This window comes from Palaemon carinicauda, chromosome 5, assembly GCF_036898095.1.
Source record: "Palaemon carinicauda isolate YSFRI2023 chromosome 5, ASM3689809v2, whole genome shotgun sequence".
Lineage (NCBI taxonomy): Eukaryota > Metazoa > Arthropoda > Malacostraca > Decapoda > Palaemonidae > Palaemon > Palaemon carinicauda.
Genome location: NC_090729.1, coordinates 188,991,689 through 189,013,274, shown reverse-complemented (window position 1 = coordinate 189,013,274; position 21,586 = coordinate 188,991,689). Strand labels below are relative to the sequence as shown.

General features: G+C 41.6%; 1 protein-coding gene across 1 annotated transcript in view; it reads left to right on the top strand.

Moving 5' to 3' along the window:
* The window catches only part of LOC137641679 (RWD domain-containing protein 2A), a 49,000-nt gene extending 28,081 nt beyond the window's left edge, over positions 1 to 20,919 (top strand). The window contains exons 5-6 of the mRNA XM_068374458.1: positions 10,318 to 10,443; positions 20,368 to 20,919. Coding sequence (XP_068230559.1) covers positions 10,318 to 10,443; positions 20,368 to 20,613 — 372 coding nt within the window. The 3' untranslated portion in view covers positions 20,614 to 20,919. The remainder of the gene's footprint in view (positions 1 to 10,317; positions 10,444 to 20,367) is intronic.
* The last annotated feature ends 667 nt before the right edge of the window (positions 20,920 to 21,586 follow it).

The following is a 21,586-nucleotide window of genomic DNA, read 5'->3' as shown; positions in this document are numbered from 1 at the left end:
TCTGATCCTCAAAATAAGATATATTCCTTGCATTTAACACACATGCATTGTAATCGTGTACCTTTTTAGATGAAAATATCTTGTGTTCTGCTCGCAAGAAGTGAAACAGTCAATCAGCCTTGTGACCTGACCTAACTACAATATATGCGGAAGTAACTTACCTGGAGGAGTAGACCTGTTTCTTTTTCCAAGGCTCAGAATGTTTTGGGTACATATGTAATGGCAGAAATAGGTTGTGATAAAATTAGTGGTTTGTATTAAAAAAAATTAGAGTGGGCGCTGGAGAGGTAGAAGGTGTCATTGGGAAGTATGGCGTACCAGGTGAAAATGAGAGCGGTGAGAGACTGGTAGATACGTGTGTTGAGCAAGAGATGGTGATAAGTAATAGGTTTTTCAAAAAGAAAGATAAAAACAAGTATACATGGGTAAGAGTGGCAAATGGAAGAGTAGTAGAAAGGGCATTAATGGATTATGTGTTGATAACTAAAAGAATGTTTGGAAGATTGAAAGACGTGCACGTGTTTAGGGGTATGGCTAACGGTATGTCTGATCATTTTTTGGTGGAAGGAAAATTAGTTGTAACAAAAGAGTGGGGCAATAGAGTAGGTGGATGTAAAAGGGAGCTAGTGAGGGTTGAAGAGCTAATAAAACCGGGGGTAAACGTAAATATCAGGAAAGGTTGAAAATGACATATGACGAAGTGAAAGTAAGAGAAACTGGCAATTTAGAGGAGGAGTGGAAGTTAGTAAAAGAAAATTTTGTTGGGATTGCAAGTGATGTGTGTGGCAAGAGGGTTGTTGGAGGCAGCATGAGGAAGGGCAGTGAATGGTGGAATGAAGGAGTGAGGGTAAAAGTGGAAGAGAAAAAGAGGGCTTTTGAAGAATGGCTGCAGAGTAATAGTATAGAGAAGTATGAAAAATATAAAGAGAAAAACGTGGAAGTAAAGCGCAAGGTACGTGAGGTAAAGAGGGCAGCTGACCTGAGGTGGGGTCAGGGATTGGGTCATTCATATGAAGAGAATAAGATGAAGTTTTGGAAAGAAGTGAAGAGAGTAAGGAAGGCTGGCTCAAGAATTGAAGAGACAGTGAAAGATGGAAATGGAAGGTTGTTAAAAGGAGAGGAGGCAAGGAAAAGGTGGGCAGAATATTTTGAAAGTTTACTGAATGTTGAGGATAATAGGGAGGCAGATATAATTGCTGTTGCAGGTGTTGAGGTGCCAGTGATGGGATATGAGAATGAGAGAGAGATTACAATAGATGAAGTGAGGAGAGCACTAGATGAAACGAGAGTAGGAAAAGCGTCTGGTATGGATGGTGTGAGACCTGAGATGTTGAAGGAAGGGGGTGTGACTGTACTTGAATGGTTGATGAGATTGTTTAATATGTGTTTTGTGTTGTCAATGGTACCAGTAGATTGGGTTTGTGCATGTATTGTACCACTATATAAGGGTAAGGGAGATGTGCATGAGTATTGTAATTCAAGAGGTATTAGTTTGTTAAGCGTAGTTGGAAAAGTGTATGGTAGAGTAATGATTAATAGGATCTAGCATAAAACAGAGAATGCAATCTTGGAAATACAGGGTGGTTTTAGAAGAGGTAGGGGTTGTATGAATCAGATTTTTACAGTAAGGCAGATATGCGAGAAATATTTAGCAAAAGGTAAGGAAGTATATGTTGCGTTTATGGATCTGGAGAGAGCGTATGATAGAGTTGATAGGGAAGCAATGTGGAATGTGATGAGGTTATATGGAGTTGGTGGAAGGTTGTTGCAAGCAGTGAAAAGTTTCTACAAAGGTAGTAAAGCATGTGTTAGGATAGGAAATGAAGTGAGTAATTGGTTTCCGGTGAGAGTGGGGCTGAGACAGGGATGTGTGATGTTGCCGTGGTTGTTTAACTTGTATGTTGATGGAGTGGTGAGAGAGGTGACTGCTCGAGTGCTTGGATGAGGATTAAAACTGGTAGATGAGAATGACCATGAATGGGAGGTAAATCAGTTGTTGTTTGCGGATGATACTGTACTGGTTGTAGACACAGAAGAGAAGCTTGGCCGATTAGTGACAGAATTTGGAAGGGTGTGTGAGAAAAGGAAGTTGAGAGTTAATGTTGGTAAGAGTAAGGTTATGAGATGTACGAGAAGGGAAGATTGTGCAAGGTTGAATGTCATGTTGAATGGAGAGTTACTTGAGGAGGTGGATCAGTTTAAGTACTTGGGGTCTGTTGTTGCAGCAAATGGTGGAGTGGAAGCAGATGTACGTTAGTGAGTGAATGAAGGTTGCAAAGTGTTGGGGGCAGTTAAGGGAGTAGTAAAAAATAGAGGGTTGGGCATGAATGTTAAGAGAGTTCTATATGAGAAAGTGATTGTACCAACTGTGATGTATGGATCGGAGTTGTGGGGAATGAAAGTGATGGAGAGACAGAAATTGAATGTGTTTGAGATGAAGTGTCTAAGGAGTATGGCTGGTGTATCTCGAGTAGATAGGGTTAGGAACGAAGTGGTGAGAGTGAGAACAGGTGTAAGAAATGAGTTAGCAGCTAGAGTGGATATGAATGTGTTAAGGTGGTTTGGCCATGTTGAGTGAATGGAAAATGGCTCTCTGCTAAAGAAAGTGATGAATGCAAGAGTTGATGGGAGAAGTACAAGAGGAAGGCCAAGGTTTGGGTGGATGGATGGAGTGAAGGAAGCTCTGGGTGATAGGAGGATAGATGTGAGAGAGGCAAGAGAGCTTGCTAGAAATAGGAATGAATGGCGAGCGATTGTGACACAGTTCCGGTAGGCTCTGCTGCTTCCTCCGGTGCCTTAGATGACCGTGGAGGTAGCAGCAGTAGGGGATTCAGCATTATGAAGCTTCATCTGTGGTGGATAATGTGGGAGGGTGGGCTGTGGCACCCTAGCAGTACCAGCTGAACTCAGTTGAGTCCCTTGTTAGGCTGGGAGGAATGTAGAGAGTAGAGGTCCCCTTTTTTGTTTTTGTTTCATTTGTTGATGTCGGCTACCCCCCAAAATTGGGGGAAGTGCCTTGGTATATGTATCTATGTATGTAAAAAAAAACCTTATTTAAAACTAATTTTTTTCAGAGTACTTGTATTTAGAAACAATAACCTTATTTAAAACAGTAATTTTTTTCAGAGTACCTTCTTTAGGAGGATATGAAAAATGTATTATCAAATTAAATACTGTCCATTGCTATACCCTATTTGGTCTCTTTTCAATTGTTAGTCTGTAAACTGGATTCATTTTAATTGAAGGTATCTTAGAATAATATTTTACCAGGGTCTCTAGTTCATGCCCTTGCAAAATATTGTTTTAAATATTTAACTTAGCCGGTGAATATATAATAGCTGCAACTCTGCGGCTCGACAGAAAACACACTCAAAAAAACTCGTGAGCGATCGCTATGAAGGTTGCGGGTGTGCCCACCAGCGCCAACTGTCGGCCAGATACCACTCTTGCATGTAAACAAACCCTTCAATTCTTCTCTGTCGACGTTGACAACAAGACGTATCAATACTCGCTGTAGAACCTGGAGTTTTCTCAACATATTTGGTGAAGTACTTCATTTTGGTTTGAGCTTTCGCAGTGCAGGTGTTTTATCTTCATCTTAAATCTTGAACTCGTTTTTGGATAGATTTAATTTTTGATGACAAGAGAGAGAGTATGGACTTTCTTTGGCTTTTAAATGGCCGACCCTTCCCTCAGACGGAAGTGTGTTGTAGGCTTTTAGCAATTATCTTATCACGTTATAAATTAATTATAGATTTTCCTCTATATATTTTATATCTCAACCGCCTTTATTAGGCCTCTTCGATTAGCTTTCCATTTATAATAAACATCAAAATAAATTTTAATGATTTGTTTATATGCGACCTTTCCTGAGAGTAGGCGGTCCTAACTTGGAAACCGAAGTTAAACAACGTTGAGCCCTTTTCAATCGTAAATAACTTTTACAGAGCTAATGATTTAAAACTTATGTAATGAATTTCCGTTTTTCCTTGATGTTAACCTTTTTCTATTTTTAGTTGACACTCGTGATCGAACAATTACTATATGCCTCAATGGTTACCGTAGGATAGATACAACCATTAGTACAATCAAAAGTATATTACTCCCTTCTCACTATAAAGAATAGCACAATATTACAATGCTTTAAATTAAGAAACAAGTATTCACCACCAAAGGTTAAGGAGCTCTCCTCTTACCGAAGCATGGAAAGCTGTTAAGTCAGTTTTCCCAAGGATCAACAATAAAAATAACAAGTAATTTTACAATAATTCACTAGCGGTGCTAGGAAAACAAGGACTAAAATATAAGTCTGGAGACATAACCAAACAACAGATGGCGGTTGTGGAGGCTTAATATAAAGGTAACAATTAGAAATATGTTAGGACATTACACTTATTAAATGAAATATTTTTAGTAAATATTTTATGATAGTTTTTTTCTTTGAATAGTCTTCGTACTGTTTCAAAGATGAACTAACGTTTAGTTTATTTATGCTACGCAGTTTGCGCTCTATCGTTACGATAGAGAGAGAGAGTATCACGGTTTCACTTTGCAGAAAGAGTAAATCGATTCTGACGTTTTGTTCTTTTTTCTTTCAAAGCTTAAATGTTTTAAAGACTATTTTAAAGGAACTTTTAATTGAAAAACCTTTTAGTTTTTTCCTTTGGTCAAATAACCTGTTTATTGACGAAAGGTAAGTGGGCTCTTCCCTTCGGTGCGAAATCGAGAGAGAGAGAGAGAGATAGATAGAGACGGAGAGAGAACGTTCCGATCTTTATCTCGTCCCAAGCGAGTAACGTTGTTCTCGAGTTACTCTCGTCCCTAGTCTCTGTACGGGGAGAAAGGATAAAACGTTTTTAGTTTTTATTCTCGTCCCAAGGCACTGTACGGTGAGAGATTGAAAACGTAGTTTTGAATGAACTAGTGTTTAGTCTCTTCCCCAGCCACTGATTTTTTTATCTTAAAATATGTTTACTGTTTTTTGCTGGTATTAATGTGCTTACATTATACGACTGATTTCGCAATTACAACCTTTTGATGAGGGTAGAATTGCGTGCTTCAGGTAGAAATCAGTTTTATTCATACCTAATGTGAATTGTTAAAAAATTCGATTTCAGTGAAATAAGTGCAAAACAGAAAATCGTAGTGATAAAGTGATATTGCGCAAAGTGTTATCAGTGTTTCGACCGAGGGTTCGTCTGTTCGTGCCTGTCGTTCGCCTAGTCCGGGACCTCTTGCAAGCTCCCAAGCCCAGGGGAGAAGTAATGTCGTACGACTTATGGGTTCGAGAGGCCTTGATCCGCGAACAGACGTTCCCTCTATGGTATCAGGTGTATCTTACCAAGATCACCCCTACCATAAGGCGAGAGAGACGATTTTCTCCTCGTCATCCGAAGGCTTTTCGCATAAGAAACCGTGGAACAAGGTTTCGAGGCCCTTTAAGCGAAAGTCAGTCCTTTCAGGACAGGTCCAGCATCCTGGTTTTAACTATTAGGACAGCTCTGACCCTATGCAGTCATCGGAAGACTGCTCGCCGCCTAACAAAAGCGTAACACAGACTCCGAGAGTCTTTTTGTAGGCAAGGTTTTGCGGTCACAGACGTTACCCTCGTCTCTTACCGCAACCATTCCCGTTGATCCTAAATGGGTTGTACGGCAAGACATGCAGAATAAGCTTGCCTCCCTTATGGAAGACTATTCTGCCGATAAGTCCGTTGAGCCTAGCCGTTTATCTCATCGAGATCCTGGCCTTCAGCCACCCTAACGTTCCTTTGTGCGTCCTGTTGACGTTGGCGTAGCCAAGTCACGTCAGTCAGGTTGTTTAGAACCACACTCGATGCGGTCTCGTGTGGATTTTCAGCCACGTTTGGACGTTAGGCCACTTGCTGATGCTCCTGTTGACGTTCAGGACGTTCGCCAACAATCGGAGTTGACTTGTTTTGACGCTGAGCGTCAACCTCCGCATTCTAGAGTTGTTTTGACTGCTCAGTCTAGGCGGTCAAAGCAGTCTCGAGTGGACGCTGTGCGTCCTCACGCACCTGTTGTTGTTGACAGTTCACAGACTGTCAAGCAGTTACATGACGTTGCGTCCTGGTCCGCTACTAATGCACTAGTGCGTGTGGACTCTGCTTGTAAAGCATTGCCACCACGGTAGGTCTCTCCCTTGCTTGAGACTCGGCTATTGTCGGACAAGGTTCCTTCAGATGAGGAAGTTGCTGTTCCCCCTCCTACTGATATTCCCTTGAGGACTCTGTCAGACGGAGAGGAGCCTAAAGCTGCTTAGCCCTCTATTGACTTTAAATAAATCATGCTGATTTTTAAGGATCTTTGTCCGGATCTTTTTGTAACTGCTGCTCCTTGTTCGCCTAAACGTCAGAGCTTACACTAGGCCTAGCTACTTCAAAGCCGTTGTTTTATAAGCTAGTGCTCTCTCGCTCTTCTAAGAGAGCTTTACGTTTGCTAGGCGACTGGTTTATCACCAGGAGGAGTTTGGGGGAAACAAACTTTGCTTTCCCTTCTTTTAAACTGGCTTATAGAGCGAGAGTCTGATATGACACGAGAGAAGTTCTCGGCTTGGGAGTTCCTGCCTCTGCCCAGATAGACTTCTCAAACCTCATAGACTCTCCCTGGCGCCTGGCCATGAGACGCTCCAAGATTTTACAGGTCGACTTCACAGCTATTTCGAGCCTTTGAAGTTTTGCTGTACAATTATGTCATGCATAAACAAGGCTTTCAGGGATGGCTCCAATGATCTGACAGCCACGTTCTCTGCAGGAACAAGTCCCTCAGGGATGGCTCCAATGATTTGGCAGCCATGTTCACTGCAGGAGTACGTAAGAGGCAAGTGCGCTCAATGTGTTCATTGTCAAGACAAACTTCACGATGAAGTCTACCAGGCTGTCTTGACAGCATTTATGGAAGGTGACTGGATGGTCTCTCTCGACCTTCAGGAGGCATACTTCCACATTCCTATACACCCGGATTCCCAACCGTTTCTGAGGTTTGTTTACAGGAATGTGGGGTACCAGTTTCGAGCCCTGTGCTTTGGCCTCAGTCCTGCGCCTCTCGTGTTTACGAGGCTCATGAGGAATGTGGCAAAATCCCTCCATCTATCGGGGATCCGAGCCTCCCTGTACTTGGACGACTGACTTCTCAGAGCATCGTCCAGTCTTCGCTGTCTGCAGGATCTACATTGGACGTTGAGTCTGGCCAGGGAGTTGGGACTTTTGGTCAACCTAAAAGTCCCAACTGATCCCATCCCAGATTATTCTATATTTGGGGATGGAGATTCGCAGTCAAGCCCTGCTCGAAGTCCAACTAATGCTGAAACAAAACGTTTATTCAGTCAGGAGTTGGAACAGTCTCGTAGGGACTCTCTCATCCCTGGAGCAGTTTGTCTCACTAGGGAGACTACACCTTCTACCTCTCCGGTTCCATCTAGCCTCTCACTGGAACTAGGACAAGACATTAGAGACGGTATCATTCCCAGTCTCCGAACCAGTAAAGGCATGCCTGAAATGGTGGGACAGCAATATCAGTCTGAGAGAGGGACTATCCCTAGCAGTCAAGAACCCAAACCACGTGTTGTCCTCAGACGCGTCGGATTTGGGTTGGGGTGCGACCCTGGACGGTCGGGAATGCTCGGGTCTGTGGACCTCAAGTCAGAAGAGCATGCACATCAACGGCAAGGAGCTATTAGCAGTCCACTTGGCCTTGATGATATTAGAAAGCTTCTTCGAAACTTAGTGGTAGAGGCAACTCAGACAACACCACAACTTTGGCGTACATCTCCAAGCAAGGAGGCACACACTCCTTCATCGCAAGGGACCTTCTCTTATGGTCAAGAATTCGAGGCATCTCCCTGTTGACGAGATTCATCCAGGGGGACTTGAACGTCTTGGCAGACTGTCTCAGTCGGAGGGGTCAGGTGATACCCACGGAATGGACCCTCCACAAGGACGTGTGCAAGAGTCTTTGGGCTACTTGGGGTCAACCCACCATAGACCTCTTTGCCTCCTCGTTGACCAAAAGGTTACCAATCTATTGCTCTCCAGTCCTAGATACAGAAGCAATCTACATAGACGCATTTCTACTGGATTGGTCTTTTCTGGACTTATATGCATTCCCACCATTCAAGATAGTCAACAAGGTACTGCAGAAGTTCGCCTCTCACGAAGGGACAAGGTTGACGTTGGTTGCTACCCTCTGGCCCGCGAGAGAGTGGTGCACCGAGGTACTGCAATGGCTGGTAGACTTTCCAAGAAGTCTTCCTCTAACGGTAGATATGTTACGTCAGCCCCACGTAAAGAATGTCCATCAAAGCCTCCCCGCTCTTCGTCTGACTTCCTTCAGACTATCGAAAGACTCTCAAGAGCTAGAGGCTTTTCGAAGGAGGCAGCCAGTGCGATTGCAAGAGCTAGGAGAGCTTCTACCATTAGAGTATACCAGTCGAAGTGGGAAGTCTTTCGAGACTGGTGCAAGTCAGCATCTGTGTCCTCGTCCAGTACCTCTGTAGCCCAAATCGCAGATTTTCTTTTACATCTGAGAAAGGTTCACTCCCTTTCAGCTCCCACGATTAAGGGCTACAGGAGCATGTTGGCTTTGGTCTTTCGACATAGAGGCTTAGATCTTTCCAACAATAAAGATCTCCAAGATCTCCTTAAGTCTTTCGAGAACTCTAAGGAACGTCGTTTGGCAACTCCTGGATGGAACTTAGACGTGGTCCTAAGGTTCCTCATGTCAGACAGGTTTGAGCCATTACATTCAGCCTCCCTGAAGGATCTCACCCTCAAGACACTTTTCCTAGTGTGCTTGGCTTTGGCTAAAAGGGTCAGTGAACTTCATGCCTTCAGTAAGAACATCGGCTTTTCTACAGAAAAAAGCCACTTGTTCACTTCAACTTGGTTTCCTGGCCAAAAATGAACTGCCTTCTCGTCCTTGGCCTAAATCTTTTGATATTCCTTGCTTATCAGAGATCGTAGGCAACGAACTGGAAAGAGTATTATGTCCTGTTAGAGCTCTTAAGTTCTATTTAGCTCGTACTAAGTCATTACGAGGGAAATCTGAGGCATTATGGTGCTCAGTTAAGAAACCTTCATTGCCTATGTCAAAGAATGCTTTGTCATATTTTATCAGATTTTTTTAATACGAGAAGCTCATTCTCACTTGAATGAGAAAGACCGATGTTTGCTTAAGGTTAAGACGCACGAAGTTAGAGATATAGCAACCTCCGTGGCCTTCAAGCAAAATAAATCTCTGCAAAGTATTATGGACGCGACTTTTTGGAGAAGCAAGTCAGTGTTCGCGTCATTTTACTTAAAAGATGTCCAGACTCTTTACGAGGACTGCTACACACTGGGTCCATTCGTTGCAGCGAGTGCAGTAGTGGGTGAGGGTTCTACCACTACACTTCCCTAATTCCAATATCCTTTTAATCTGTCTCTTGAAATCTTTTTAATATTGTTTTATGGGTTGTTCGGAAGGCTAAGAAGCCTTTCGCATCCTGGTTGATTTGGCGGGTGGTCAAAGTCATTTCTTGAGAGCGCCCAGATTAGGGGTTTGATGAGGTCCTGTTGTATGGGTTGCAAACCTTGATACTTCAGCTCCTGGGAGTCTTTCAGCATCCTAAGAGGATCGCTGGACTCCGTGAGGAAGACAGACTTACAAGGCAGAGTAATCGTCTAAGTCAACTTCCTTACCAGGTACCTATATATTTTGGTTTTGTTATATTGATAACTGTCAAAATGAAAAAACTCTTAGCTTATACGCTGTAAACTTAATTAACTCTGGTCTCTACCCACCGCCTTGGGTGTGAATCAGCTATTATATATTCACCGGCTAAGTTAAATATTTAAAAATGATATTTTAATTATAAAATAAATTTTTGAATATACTTACCCGGTGAATATATAAATTAAATGACCCTCCCTTCCTCCCCAATAGAGACGCAGCGGGACGAGAAGAATTGAAGGGTTTGTTTACATGCAAGAGTGGTATCTGGCCGACAGTTGGCGCTGGTGGGCGCACCCGCAACCTTCATAGCGATCGCTCGCGAGTTTTTTTGAGTGTGTTTTCTGTCGAGCCGCAGAGTTGCAGCTATTATATATTCACCGGGTAAGTATATTCAAAAATTTATTTTATAATTAAAATATCATTTTTATTGTTATTATTATTGATCAGATATTGATTTTTTAATCAAATAAATAATTCTAGATTTAATTGATAAATATTATAGAAGACCGATATTTTTTAAAAGAAAAATAGATCTTTCCTATAGGTAAATTAGTTAAATTATTTACATATATTTCTTCTGATTTAGGTGAAGCGAAAGGATATACTGGATTTAGCAGATGAACTTGATCTCACTGGCTTTTGCCTTCCTGGAAAACCTGGAATTATATGCATTGAGGGGTTAGCATATAACACTGAAGAATGGTGGCAGAGAGTGAGTATATTTTATTTTCTTATGCGTTTAGTAAATATAACTCAATATAGCATTCATTTGTAAATATAGTTTAAGTATATTCTGTAGTTTAAGTGAGTTTTAATCGTCTTCATCACAGATCATCGTTCCAGTGGTGATGATTTACTTTCCACACATGAGTGGTCTTATCTTGCTCAATGCTTGTGTCTTTGCTGTGTTTATGGCTTGAATAAGAAACAATATCTTACTGCTATAATATTCATGTGCTTTGTTTGTTAGGTTTCCTACATACATTCATACATATACTAAGGCACTTCCCCCAATTTTGGGGGGTAGCCGACATCAACGAATGAAACAAAACAAAAAGGGGACCTCTACTCTCTACGTTCCTCCTAGCCTGACAAGGGACTCAACCGAGTTCAGCTGGTACTGCTAGGGTGCCACAGCTCACCCTCCCCCGTTATCCATCACAGATAAAGCTTCATAATGCTGAATCCCCTACTGCTGCTACCTCCGCGGTCCTCTAAGGCACTGGAGGAAGCAGCAGGGCCTACCAGAGCTGCGTTAGGTTTCTTAACCACACTATATTATTGCTTATCATCTGATATTTTTGGTATTATTGTTCTTAGAGAAAATTTATACATCCTAGATTTGTCTAAACCAGGTACTGTCTAAACCAGGTAAGGGTAAGGGAGATGTGCATGAGTGTTGTAATTCAAGAGGTATTAGTTTTTTTAGTGTAGTTGGAAAAGTGTATGGTAGAGTACTGATTAATAGGATTAAGGATAAAACAGAGAATGCAATCTTGGAAGTACAGGGTGGTTTTAGAAGAGGTAGGGGTTGTATGAATCAGATTTTTACAGTAAGGCAGATATGCGAGAAATATTTAGCAAAAGGTAAGGAGGTGTATGTTGCGTTTATGGATCTGGAGAAAGCATATGATAGAGTTGATAGGGAAGCAATGTGGAATGTGATGAGGTTATATGGAGTTGGTGGAAGGTTGTTGCAAGCAGTGAAAAGTTTCTACAAAGGTAGTAAAGCATGTGTTAGAATAGGAAATGAAGTGAGCGATTGGTTTCCGGTGAGAGTAGGGCTGAGACAGGGATGTGTGATGTCGCCTTGGTTGTTTAACTTGTATGTTGATGGAGTGGTGAGAGAGGTGAATGCTCGAGTGCTTGGACGAGGATTAAAACTGGTAGGCGAGAATGATCATGAATGGGAGGTAAATCAGTTGTTGTTTGCGGATGATACTGTACTGGTAGCAGACACAGAAGAGAAGCTTGACCGACTAGTGACAGAATTTGGAAGGGTGTGTGAGAGAAGGAAGTTGAGAGTTAATGTGGGTAAGAGTAAGGTTATGAGATGTACGAGAAGGGAAGGTGGTGCAAGGTTGAATGTCATGTTGAATGGAGAGTTACTTGAGGAGGTGGATCAGTTTAAGTACTTGGGGTCTATTGTTGCAGCAAATGGTGGAGTGGAAGCAGATGTACGCCAGAGAGTGAATGAAGGTTGCAAAGTGTTGGGGGCAGTTAAGGGAGTAGTAAAAAATAGAGGGTTTGGCATGAATGTAAAGAGAGTTCTATATGAGAAAGTGATTGTACCAACTGTAATGTATGGATCGGAGTTGTGGGGAATGAAAGTGATGGAGAGACAGAAATTGAATGTGTTTGAGATGAAGTGTCTGAGGAGTATGGCTGGTGTATCTCGGGTAGATAGGGTTAGGAACGAAGTGGTGAGGGTGAGAACGGGTGTAAGAAATGAGTTAGCGGCTAGAGTGGATATGAATGTGTTGAGGTGGTTTGGCCATGTTGAGAGAATGGAAAATGGCTGTCTGCTAAAGAAGGTGATGAATGCAAGAGTTGATGGGAGAAGTACAAGAGGAAGGCCAAGGTTTGGGTGGATGGATGGTGTGAAGAAAGCTCTGGGTGATAGGAGGATAGATGTGAGAGAGGCAAGAGAGCGTGCTAGAAATAGGAATGAATGGCGAGCGATTGTGACGCAGTTCCGGTAGGCCCTGCTGCTTCCTCCGGTGTCTTAGATGACCGCGGAGGTAGCAGCAGTAGGGGACTCAGCAGTATGAAGCTTCATCTGTGGTGGAAATGTGGGAGGTTGGGCTGTGGCACCCTAGCAGTACCAGCTGAACTCGGCTGAGTCCCTGGTTAGGCTGGAGGAACGTAGAGAGTAGAGGTCCCCTTTTTTTGTTTTGTTTCTTGTTGTTGTCGGCTACCCCCCGAAAATTGGGGGAAGTGCCTTTGGTATATGTATGTATGTATGTATGTAGGTACTGTATTCATGAAATATACAAGACCGAGTGTCAAAATTTATCCAAATTTTCAACGTACTCAAGATATTAGATTGTCTTAGAATTCATTATTTTGCTGGCATTTACCATTAGATGCAAGGATATGCTGATATTCTGTCTATATGTAATAATTCCAAAAGTAAATGTTACTACTTTGCTGGAATGAGAAATGCAGTGTGAGATTCTCTGCTAAACCATTGTTATTTAGATAATTTTTTTATATTTCTTTTTTTGTGGTTTATTCTCTACATCTTTGTTTCTTTTCTGCACCTAGCTGATTTCCCTATTAGGGCCCATGGCTTGTAGCGTTGTTTTCCTTCAAACAAGTGTTTATATTCATGAACTGAATGAAAGAACTTTGTTTTCCCGATTGTTTTTAGTGCCTCAGGAAAATTTAAGGAAAGGACAAGAGATTTACATGGTAAAGTGACTCAAGAATTATTTACAGAGAAAGCATTCAAGGTTTATGAAATAAACACTAAGGAGTGTAACGTTGTTGCATTATATTCTGTTATTAATTTCATAGGTCTTTTTTAAAGTATTGAAGCTGTCTTCATGACATGACATTTTTCTTTTAAGATTCCTTATACAGTTATGAGGCTAGTTTTACTAATCAGCCGGGTAAACATAGAGAATCTTCTCACGGATGGCCATCTTGAGTACAGTATATTATTATTATTACTAGATAAGCTACAACCCTAATGGAAAATGCAGGATGCTATAAGCCCAAGGGGTCCAACAGGGAAAAATAACTCAGTGAGGAAAGGAAACAAATAAACTACAAGAGAAGTAATGAATTATTAAAATGCAGTAAAACACTTTAAGACCAGTAACAACATTAGAATAGATCTTTCATATTTAAACTATGAAAAGAGACTTATGTCAGCTTGTTCAACATAAAAACTATCATTTCACCCACATAGAGGTGAATTTGATACCTTGGCTTTCTAAAAGTGTATGTAATGAAGATGAGATAGTCTATTTATAAATGCCAGTCTAAAGTCTTTGATAGAAACTTCTTGAGGTTGATTAAATATTCGTGTATGATTTAAGAACCTGTGTTTTTAGATATTAAACTTAGCCGGTGAATATATAAATAGCTGACGTCTCCGACGGTCGACAGATTCCAAAAACTCGCGAGTGATCGCCATGAAGGCTGCCGGGTGTGCCCACCAGCGCCGACTATCGGCCAGATACCGCATATACTTTTCAACCAAACCAGTTCTTCTCTGTCGGTGTTAAAAACAACACTGGTTCCGCTTGCGCTTGACCTCAAGTTTTCTACCGATTGGTGAAGTACTTGGTTTTGGTTTTATTGCTTTCGCCGTGTTGGATTATTCAATACGATCTTCAAAAGAAATGCTTTTGAAAGGAGAGGAAAATTTTTTGCCCTTGCTTTTTTAATCTCGCTCTGGTTTTTCCATTGAGAAAAGATGGCCGACCCTTCCCTCAGTGTACGGAAGTGTGTTAAAGGATTTTAGTAATTATTTTATCATTTTATAAATTATTGTTGATATTTTTTAGATTTACCTCTATATATTTTATATCTCACCCGCCTTTATTAGGCCTCTTCGATTAGCTTTCCATTTATACTAAACACCGAGATAAATTTTATGTTTTTGTTTATATGCGGCCTTTGCCTATTCTTTGTAGGCGGTCCTGACTTGGAAAACGAAGTTAAACAACGTTGAGCCCATTCAACTTTTATTTTTGTTTAGATAAAAACAGTTGCTCTGTAAGAGTGATGAAATGAATATTTTTAGAAATATTTTAAGAAATTTATTCTTTGAATAGTCTTCGTGCTGTTTTTCAAAAATGAACTAACGTTTGGTTTATTTATGCTACGCAGTTTGCGCTCTATCGTTACGATAGAGAAAGAGAGAATCACGGTTTCACTTTGCAGAAAGAGTAAATCGATTTTGACGTTTTGTTCATTCTTCTTTCAAACTGAAGTTTTTTAGATACTAATTTAAAGGAACATGTTAATTTTCAATTTCTTAGTCCTTTCAGTTTTTTCCATTAGTCAAATAACCTGTTATTGACAAAGAGTGAGTGAGCCATTCTCTTGTGAGTGACAGAGAGAGAGAGAGAGAGAGAGAGAGAGAGAGAGAGAGAGCGAGAGAGCGAGAGAGAGAGAGAGAGAGAGAGAGAAAGAGAGAACGATCCGATCTTTATTCTCGTCCCAAGTCTCTGTACAAGGAGTTTGGGAGCGAGTAACGTTGTTCTCGATTCAGATTTTTACTCTCGTCCCAAGTCTCTGTACGGGGAGAGAGGATAAAACGTTTTAGTTTTTATTCTCATCCCAAGGCACTGTACGGTGAGAGATTGAAAACGTAGTCCTTAGTGAACTAGTTTTTAGTCTCATCCCCAGTCACTGATCTTTTTAACTTTATATATTTCCGTTTTATTCGATATATATGTATATGTTTATTGATTTTTGCGTGTGTGTTTCTTTTTGTACTAATGTGCTTACATTATACGACTCATTTCGCAATTCTAACCTTTTGATTTAAGGGAGAATTGCGTGCTTCGGGTAGAAATCAGCTTTATTCATGTCTAATGTGAAATTATTAAAAAATGCAATATCAGTCAAGAAAGTGCTAAAAACATGTTCTGTGTTGCGGAGGGTTCGTTTGTTCGTGCTTGTCGCTTGCCTAGTCCGAGACCTCTTTCAGGCTCCCCTGCACCAGGGAGAAGGAATGTCGTAGGACCTAAGGGAGTGAGGGGTGTAAACCAACGAACAGATGTTCCCTCAAAGGTATCAGACGTTGCTCGTCAAGCACGTCCTTGCCATAAGACGGGAGAGACGAAGTTTCTCCTCGTCTTCCGATGATTCGTCTCTTTAAAAGCCTGGGCGTAAGGTTTCGAGACGGTTGAAACGTTTATTAGTTCCTTCAGAACAAGTTCAACGTCCTAGCTGTAGTCATCATGAGAGTCCCGTTCATCGCGATGACGTTCATGTACAGACGTTTCTGCCACAGACTCGACGTGACGTGGAGCGGTAGACACCGTAGACACAACGTGACGTCGAGTGTCAGTCACCGTAGTCACGATATAGCATCGATCAGCAGTCACCGCTGTTACTACGTGACGTTTGAACGTCAGCCACCGCTGTCACAGGTTGATCCGAAGTTAAGTTTTTTGCAAGATATGCTGTTAAAGCTTTCTTCTTTAATAGAAGCTTACGATCCTGTTCCTGTGCGAAAGGATCCTTTGCTTTTTGTACGTCACGGTTCTGGGATACGTGATTCGGGTCTTCAACCTTCTAACCGAGCTTTGTTACGCCACACTGACGTTATCCTTAGTGACAGCTTTGCTGTTAAACGAGATGCGGAGCATAAATCTCGATGTAACTTTGATCGCTTTGAACGTCAGCCACCGCAGTCACAGCGTGACGTTGAGCTGCAGACACCGCAGACACGACGTGACGTTGAGCGGTAGACACCATAGACATGACGTGACGTCGAGGGTCAGTCATCGTAGTCACGATATAGCATCGAACAGCAGTCACCGCTGTTACTACGGGACGTTTGAACGTCAGTTACTTCTGTCACGACGTGTAGTAGAATAACATTCTCTGCAGTCACAACGTGACATCGACCTTCCAACTTTAACTTCTGTTCATATACAAGTTGATGTAGCCTGTCAGGCTTTTCCTTCACATCATTCTGAATATAAATCTCCTTCTCGCAAGACTTTAGATTTATCAGATGATGTGCCTTCTGAAGAAGTTGATGACCCCCTTTCAACTAATGTACCTTTGGGGAGTCATTCAGAAGAGGATTATCCTAGGATGGTCCAACAATCCCTTGTTTTATTATTATGAATTTCTTTAGTGAAATTTTGTCCTACTCGTTTTGTAACGGCTGCTCCGCCGTCTGAGTTTACTCTTGGCATGACTTTCTTTGACTCCTACATTTACGAAGTCAGTTCTCTCTTGTTCTTCCAAGAGAGCCATGCTCTTACTGGGAGACTGGTTGGAATCCAGGAGAAGTTTAGGAAAGTCTGCTTTTGCTTTTCTTCCTTCTTAATCAGCTTCTCGCTCGAGCGTCTGGTGTGACACAGGAGAAGTTCTCGGCTTGGGAGTACCTGCCTCTGCCCAGGGAGACTTCTTAAGCCTAGTGGACTCTCCTCGTCGTCTAGCCATGAGACGCTCCAAGATTTTATGGTCTGCTTCAGAGCTAGACCATCTCCTGTTAGGAGTTTTTTCGAGCGTTTGAAGTATTTATTTGTTGGATTGGTCCCTGGGAGTCTTAAGTAAGAAGGTCTCTCCAGCTGTCAATGTATTGCTGTACAATTATGTCATGCATGAACAAGGCTATCAGGGATGGCTCCAATAATCTGGCAGCCACGTTCACTGCAGGAGTACTTAAGATGTAAGTGCGCTCAATGTGTTCATTGTCAAGACAAAGTTCACGATGAAGACTACCAAATCTGTCTTGGCAGCAGTAAGGGAAGGCGACTGGATGGTCTCTCTCGACCTTCAGGATGCATACTTCCACATCCCGATTCATCCAAATTTTCAACAACATCTGAGGTTTGTGGACGGGAAAGTAGTGTACCAATTTCGAGCACTGTGCTTCGGCCTCATTCCTGCTCCTCTTTTTTTTACAAGACTCTTGCAAAATGTAGCAAGCTTTCTACATTTTTTGAGGATCCAGAGCCTCCCTTTATTTTGACGACTGGCTAATCAGGGCGTCGTCATTAAATCGCTGTCTGGAGAGCCTCTAATGGACATTAGACCTAACCAAGGAGCTAGGTCTCATAGTGAACGTAGAAAAGTCGTAACTTACAGTACTCCATCCCAGACTATTCTTTATTTGGGAATAGAGATACAGTGTCGAATTTTTCGGGCCTTTTCGTCTCCCACAAGAATGGAACAAGCTCTGTTAAAAGTCTGTCACTTGCAAGAGAAAAACAGTTGCTCTGTAAGAGTTTGAACGAGCCTCGTGGGAATTCTTTCATCGCTGGAGTAGTTTATCTCTCTGGGGAGACTCAACCTTTGCCCTCTCCAATTTCACCTAAACCATTGGAACAAGGAGAAGGGCTTAGAGAGTATCTCTTTCCCAATCTCCAACTCAGTCTAGACATGTCTGACTTGGTGGGACAGCAACATCAGACTTCGAGAAGGTCTTTCTCTTGCGATCAAGAACCCAAACCATGTGTTGTATACAGATGCATCGGATTTGGGTTAGGGAGCTCCACTGGACAGTCTGGAATGCTCGGGTCTTTGGTCCACGGATCAGAAGGAACTCCATTTAAGGCAAGGAACATCTCTTTTGACGAGGTTTGTGCAAGGAGAAATGAATGTCTTGGCGGACTGCCTCAGCAGAAGAGGACAAGTCATCTCCATGGAGTGGACGTTGCACAAGACTGTGTGCGAGAAGCTATGGATGACATGGGGTCAACCCACCATAGATCTTTTTGCGACTTCACTGACAAAGAGGCTCTCGACTTACTGCTTTCCAGTTCCAGATCCAGAGGCAGCCCACATAGACGCTTTCCTGCTGGACTGGTCTCACCTGGACGTTTATGCCTTTCCACCTTTCAAGATCCTAAACAAGGTGCTGCAGAAGTTCACCTCTCACGAAGGGACCAGGTTGACGTTGGTTGCTCCCCTCTGGCCCGCGAGAGAGTGGTTCACAGAGGTACTTCTATGGCTGGTAGACGTTCCAAGAAGTCTGCCGTTGCGGATGGATCTCTTGCGACAGCCTCACGTAAAGAGATTTCATCGAAGCCTCCCCACGCTTCGTCTAACTGCCTTCAGACTATCGAAAGACTCTCTTGAGCTCAAGGGTTTTCGAAGGAGGCAGCTAGAGCGATCGCGAGGGCTAGAAGATCCTCTACCATCAGGATCTATCAGTCGAAATGGGAGGTATTTAGAGACTGGTGCAAGTCCTCCTCTATTTCCTCTTCCAGTGCCTCTGTAGCACATATTGCGGATTTTCTGCTTTATCTGAGAAACGGTCGCTCCCTCTCTGCATCCACCATTAAAGGCTACAGAAGCATGTTAGCTTCTGTTTTCAGGCATAGGGGTTTGGATCTTTCTAATAACAAAGATCTCCAAGGCCTGCTTAAGTCTTTCGAGACTTCCAAGGAGCGTCATATTTCGACTCTTGCTTGGAACTTGGACGTGGTCCTACAGTTCCTTATGTCAGACAGGTTTGAACCATTAAATTCAGCCTCCCTGAAGGATCTTACCCTCAAGACACTTTTTTTTGGTGAGCTTGGCTTCGGCTAAAAGGGTTAGTGAGATACATGCTTTTAGCAAGAACATCGGCTTCTCCACTAATAAAGCAGTATGTGCTCTTCAACTTGGTTTTTTGGCCAAGAATGAACTTCCGTCTCGTCCTTGGCCTAAATCATTTGAAATCCCCAGTCTTTCTGAGATTGTGGGGAATGAAGTTGAAAGAGTGCAGTGCCCCGTTAGAGCTCTTAAATTTTATTTAGGTTGTTCAGAGGCTTTATGGTGCTCCGTTAAAAAGCCCTCTTTGCCCATGTCTAAGAATGCGTGGTCTTATTTTATTAGACTTTTGATTTGGGAGGCACACTCTCATTTAAGTGAGAAGGATCGTAATTTACTTAAAGTCAAGGCTCATGAAGTTAGAGCGATAGCAACTTCAGTAGCGTTTAAGCAAAATAGATCCATTAAAAGTATTATTGACGCGACCTTTTGGAGAAGCAAGTCGGTATTCGCTTCATATTACTTGAAAGATGTCCAGACTCTTTATGAGGACTGCTACACACTGGGACCATTCGTAGCAGCGAGTGCAGTAGTGGGTGAAGGCTCTACCGCTACATTCCCTTAATCCCAATATCCTTTTAATCTACTCTTGAAATTTTTAATCTTATTTTGGGTTGTACGGGAGACTAAGAAGTCTTTCGCAATCTTTTTGATTTGGCGGGTGGTCAAAATATTGTTTCTTGAGAGCGCCCAGATTAAGGGTATTGATGAGGTCCTGTTATAGGGGTGTTCACCCTGGATATAGCAGCTCCTGGGAGTCTTTCAGCATCCTAAGAGGATCGCTGGGCTTCGTGAGGATAGCGGACTAATGAGGCAGAGTAATTATCAGAGTCAGCTTCCTTACCAGGTACCTATACTTAAGTTTGTTTTTTGAATAGTTGTCAAAAACTCTTGAGCATATACGCCTTTATTGTTTTAATACTGGGCTCTACCCACCACCATGGGTGTGAATCAGCTATTTATATATTCACCGGCTAAGTTTGATATTTAAAAATGATATTTTCATTATAAAATAAATTTTTGAATATACTTACCCGGTGAATATATAATATTAAAGGCCCTCCCTTCCTCCCCGATAGAGACCCTACGGACTGAGAAGAACTGGTTTGGTTGAGAAGTATATGCGGTATCTGGCCGATAGTCGGCGCTGGTGGGCACACCCGGCAGCCTTCATGGCGATCGCTCGCGAGTTTTTGAAATCTGTCGACCGTCGGAGACGTCAGCTATTTATATATTCACCAGGTAAGTATATCCAAAAATTTATTTTATAATGAAAATATCATTTTATATGCTGTTGGTAATTCATCAGTTAGAAAAGTTGCTGGGTGATTTAGCTATTTTATTTTCATGGTTTATATTATGAAATTATTGACATGTACATTTTTTGTTTACCTTAAAGGTACGGTCTTGGAACTGGCAGAAGATTTTGATTAAGAATCGTGAGGTCACAAACATTGAACCCGACGAAGATTTTTCTGTTCATCGTCGATTTACAGGATTTGAAGAGTTAGGCTCAGAGTCTGATATTCGTGTGAAAAGCGGTGGTTTCCACGTAGACATGGGTGATGTGTACCGATACTTAGAAAAACATGGGTCTGGTTACGTTTTTAAAGATTACTTTGGGGTAGATGGTAAACCTGCTTGATACATCATACAGTACAGTATGTGCAGTACATTTGAAAACTCGTTTGCATTGGTGCAATTCCTTTTTATTTAAATTTTACTAGAGTATGAAACTTTCATCAAACTGGACAACCATCCATTGAGTAGCCATGTGATGAAAATTATTTGTTATGTTATTCTAAAACAAAATTTAAAGACAAATTTGCTCATTTGAAAACTCGTTAGCATTGGTGCGATTCCTTTTTATGTAAATTTTACTAGAGTATGAAACTTTCATCAAACTGGACATCCATCCATTGAGTAGCCATGTGATGAAAAATATTTGTTATGTTATTTTAAAACAAAATTTAAAGACAAATTTGCCGTTTAAAGGAATGTTGATAAGCAATTTATACGTAAGATTTTCTTCTACTGTATTCTTGTAAGTTTTAGTCACCATTGATGTTTTATAATGTAGAGTTAATTCTATCATGTTCACCCTTCTGTCAAGGCAGAACATTCATTTGGGCAGAAGGATGTTGAGAACTAGATTATAATTTGGCAGTCCATAGTTTTAGTCATTTCATCTACTTTACATAATCAGTACTTTACGAGAGTTTAAAAAGTATGTCGTTAGAAGTTTCAAAATTGGTTTGAAAATTTTGTTTACAAATGGGTTTTATGTAAGCCTTAATAACAAAAATGCCATAATGATAGGCTTGGGAGTTTTTAATGAAGTAAATCTTAAGCTAATAGATGTTGGGAAAATGACCAAGGGTTACTTTGCTGCTAGGGCAAAGCACCTTTGATGACTTGCCAAACCTTTAGCTTTCATAGAGAAGTGATAACTGAAAAATAGTTGCAGTTCCTTATAGAAAAAGCACAGTATCAACTTGACTATTAAACGATGAATTTGAGTAATATCATAAAGTGATCTTGCAATGACAGGTTCCCAGAATAAAAAGAAGAGGTTCGTACTAATGTTTTAATGTAAATTAATAGCAGTTCATCATTAC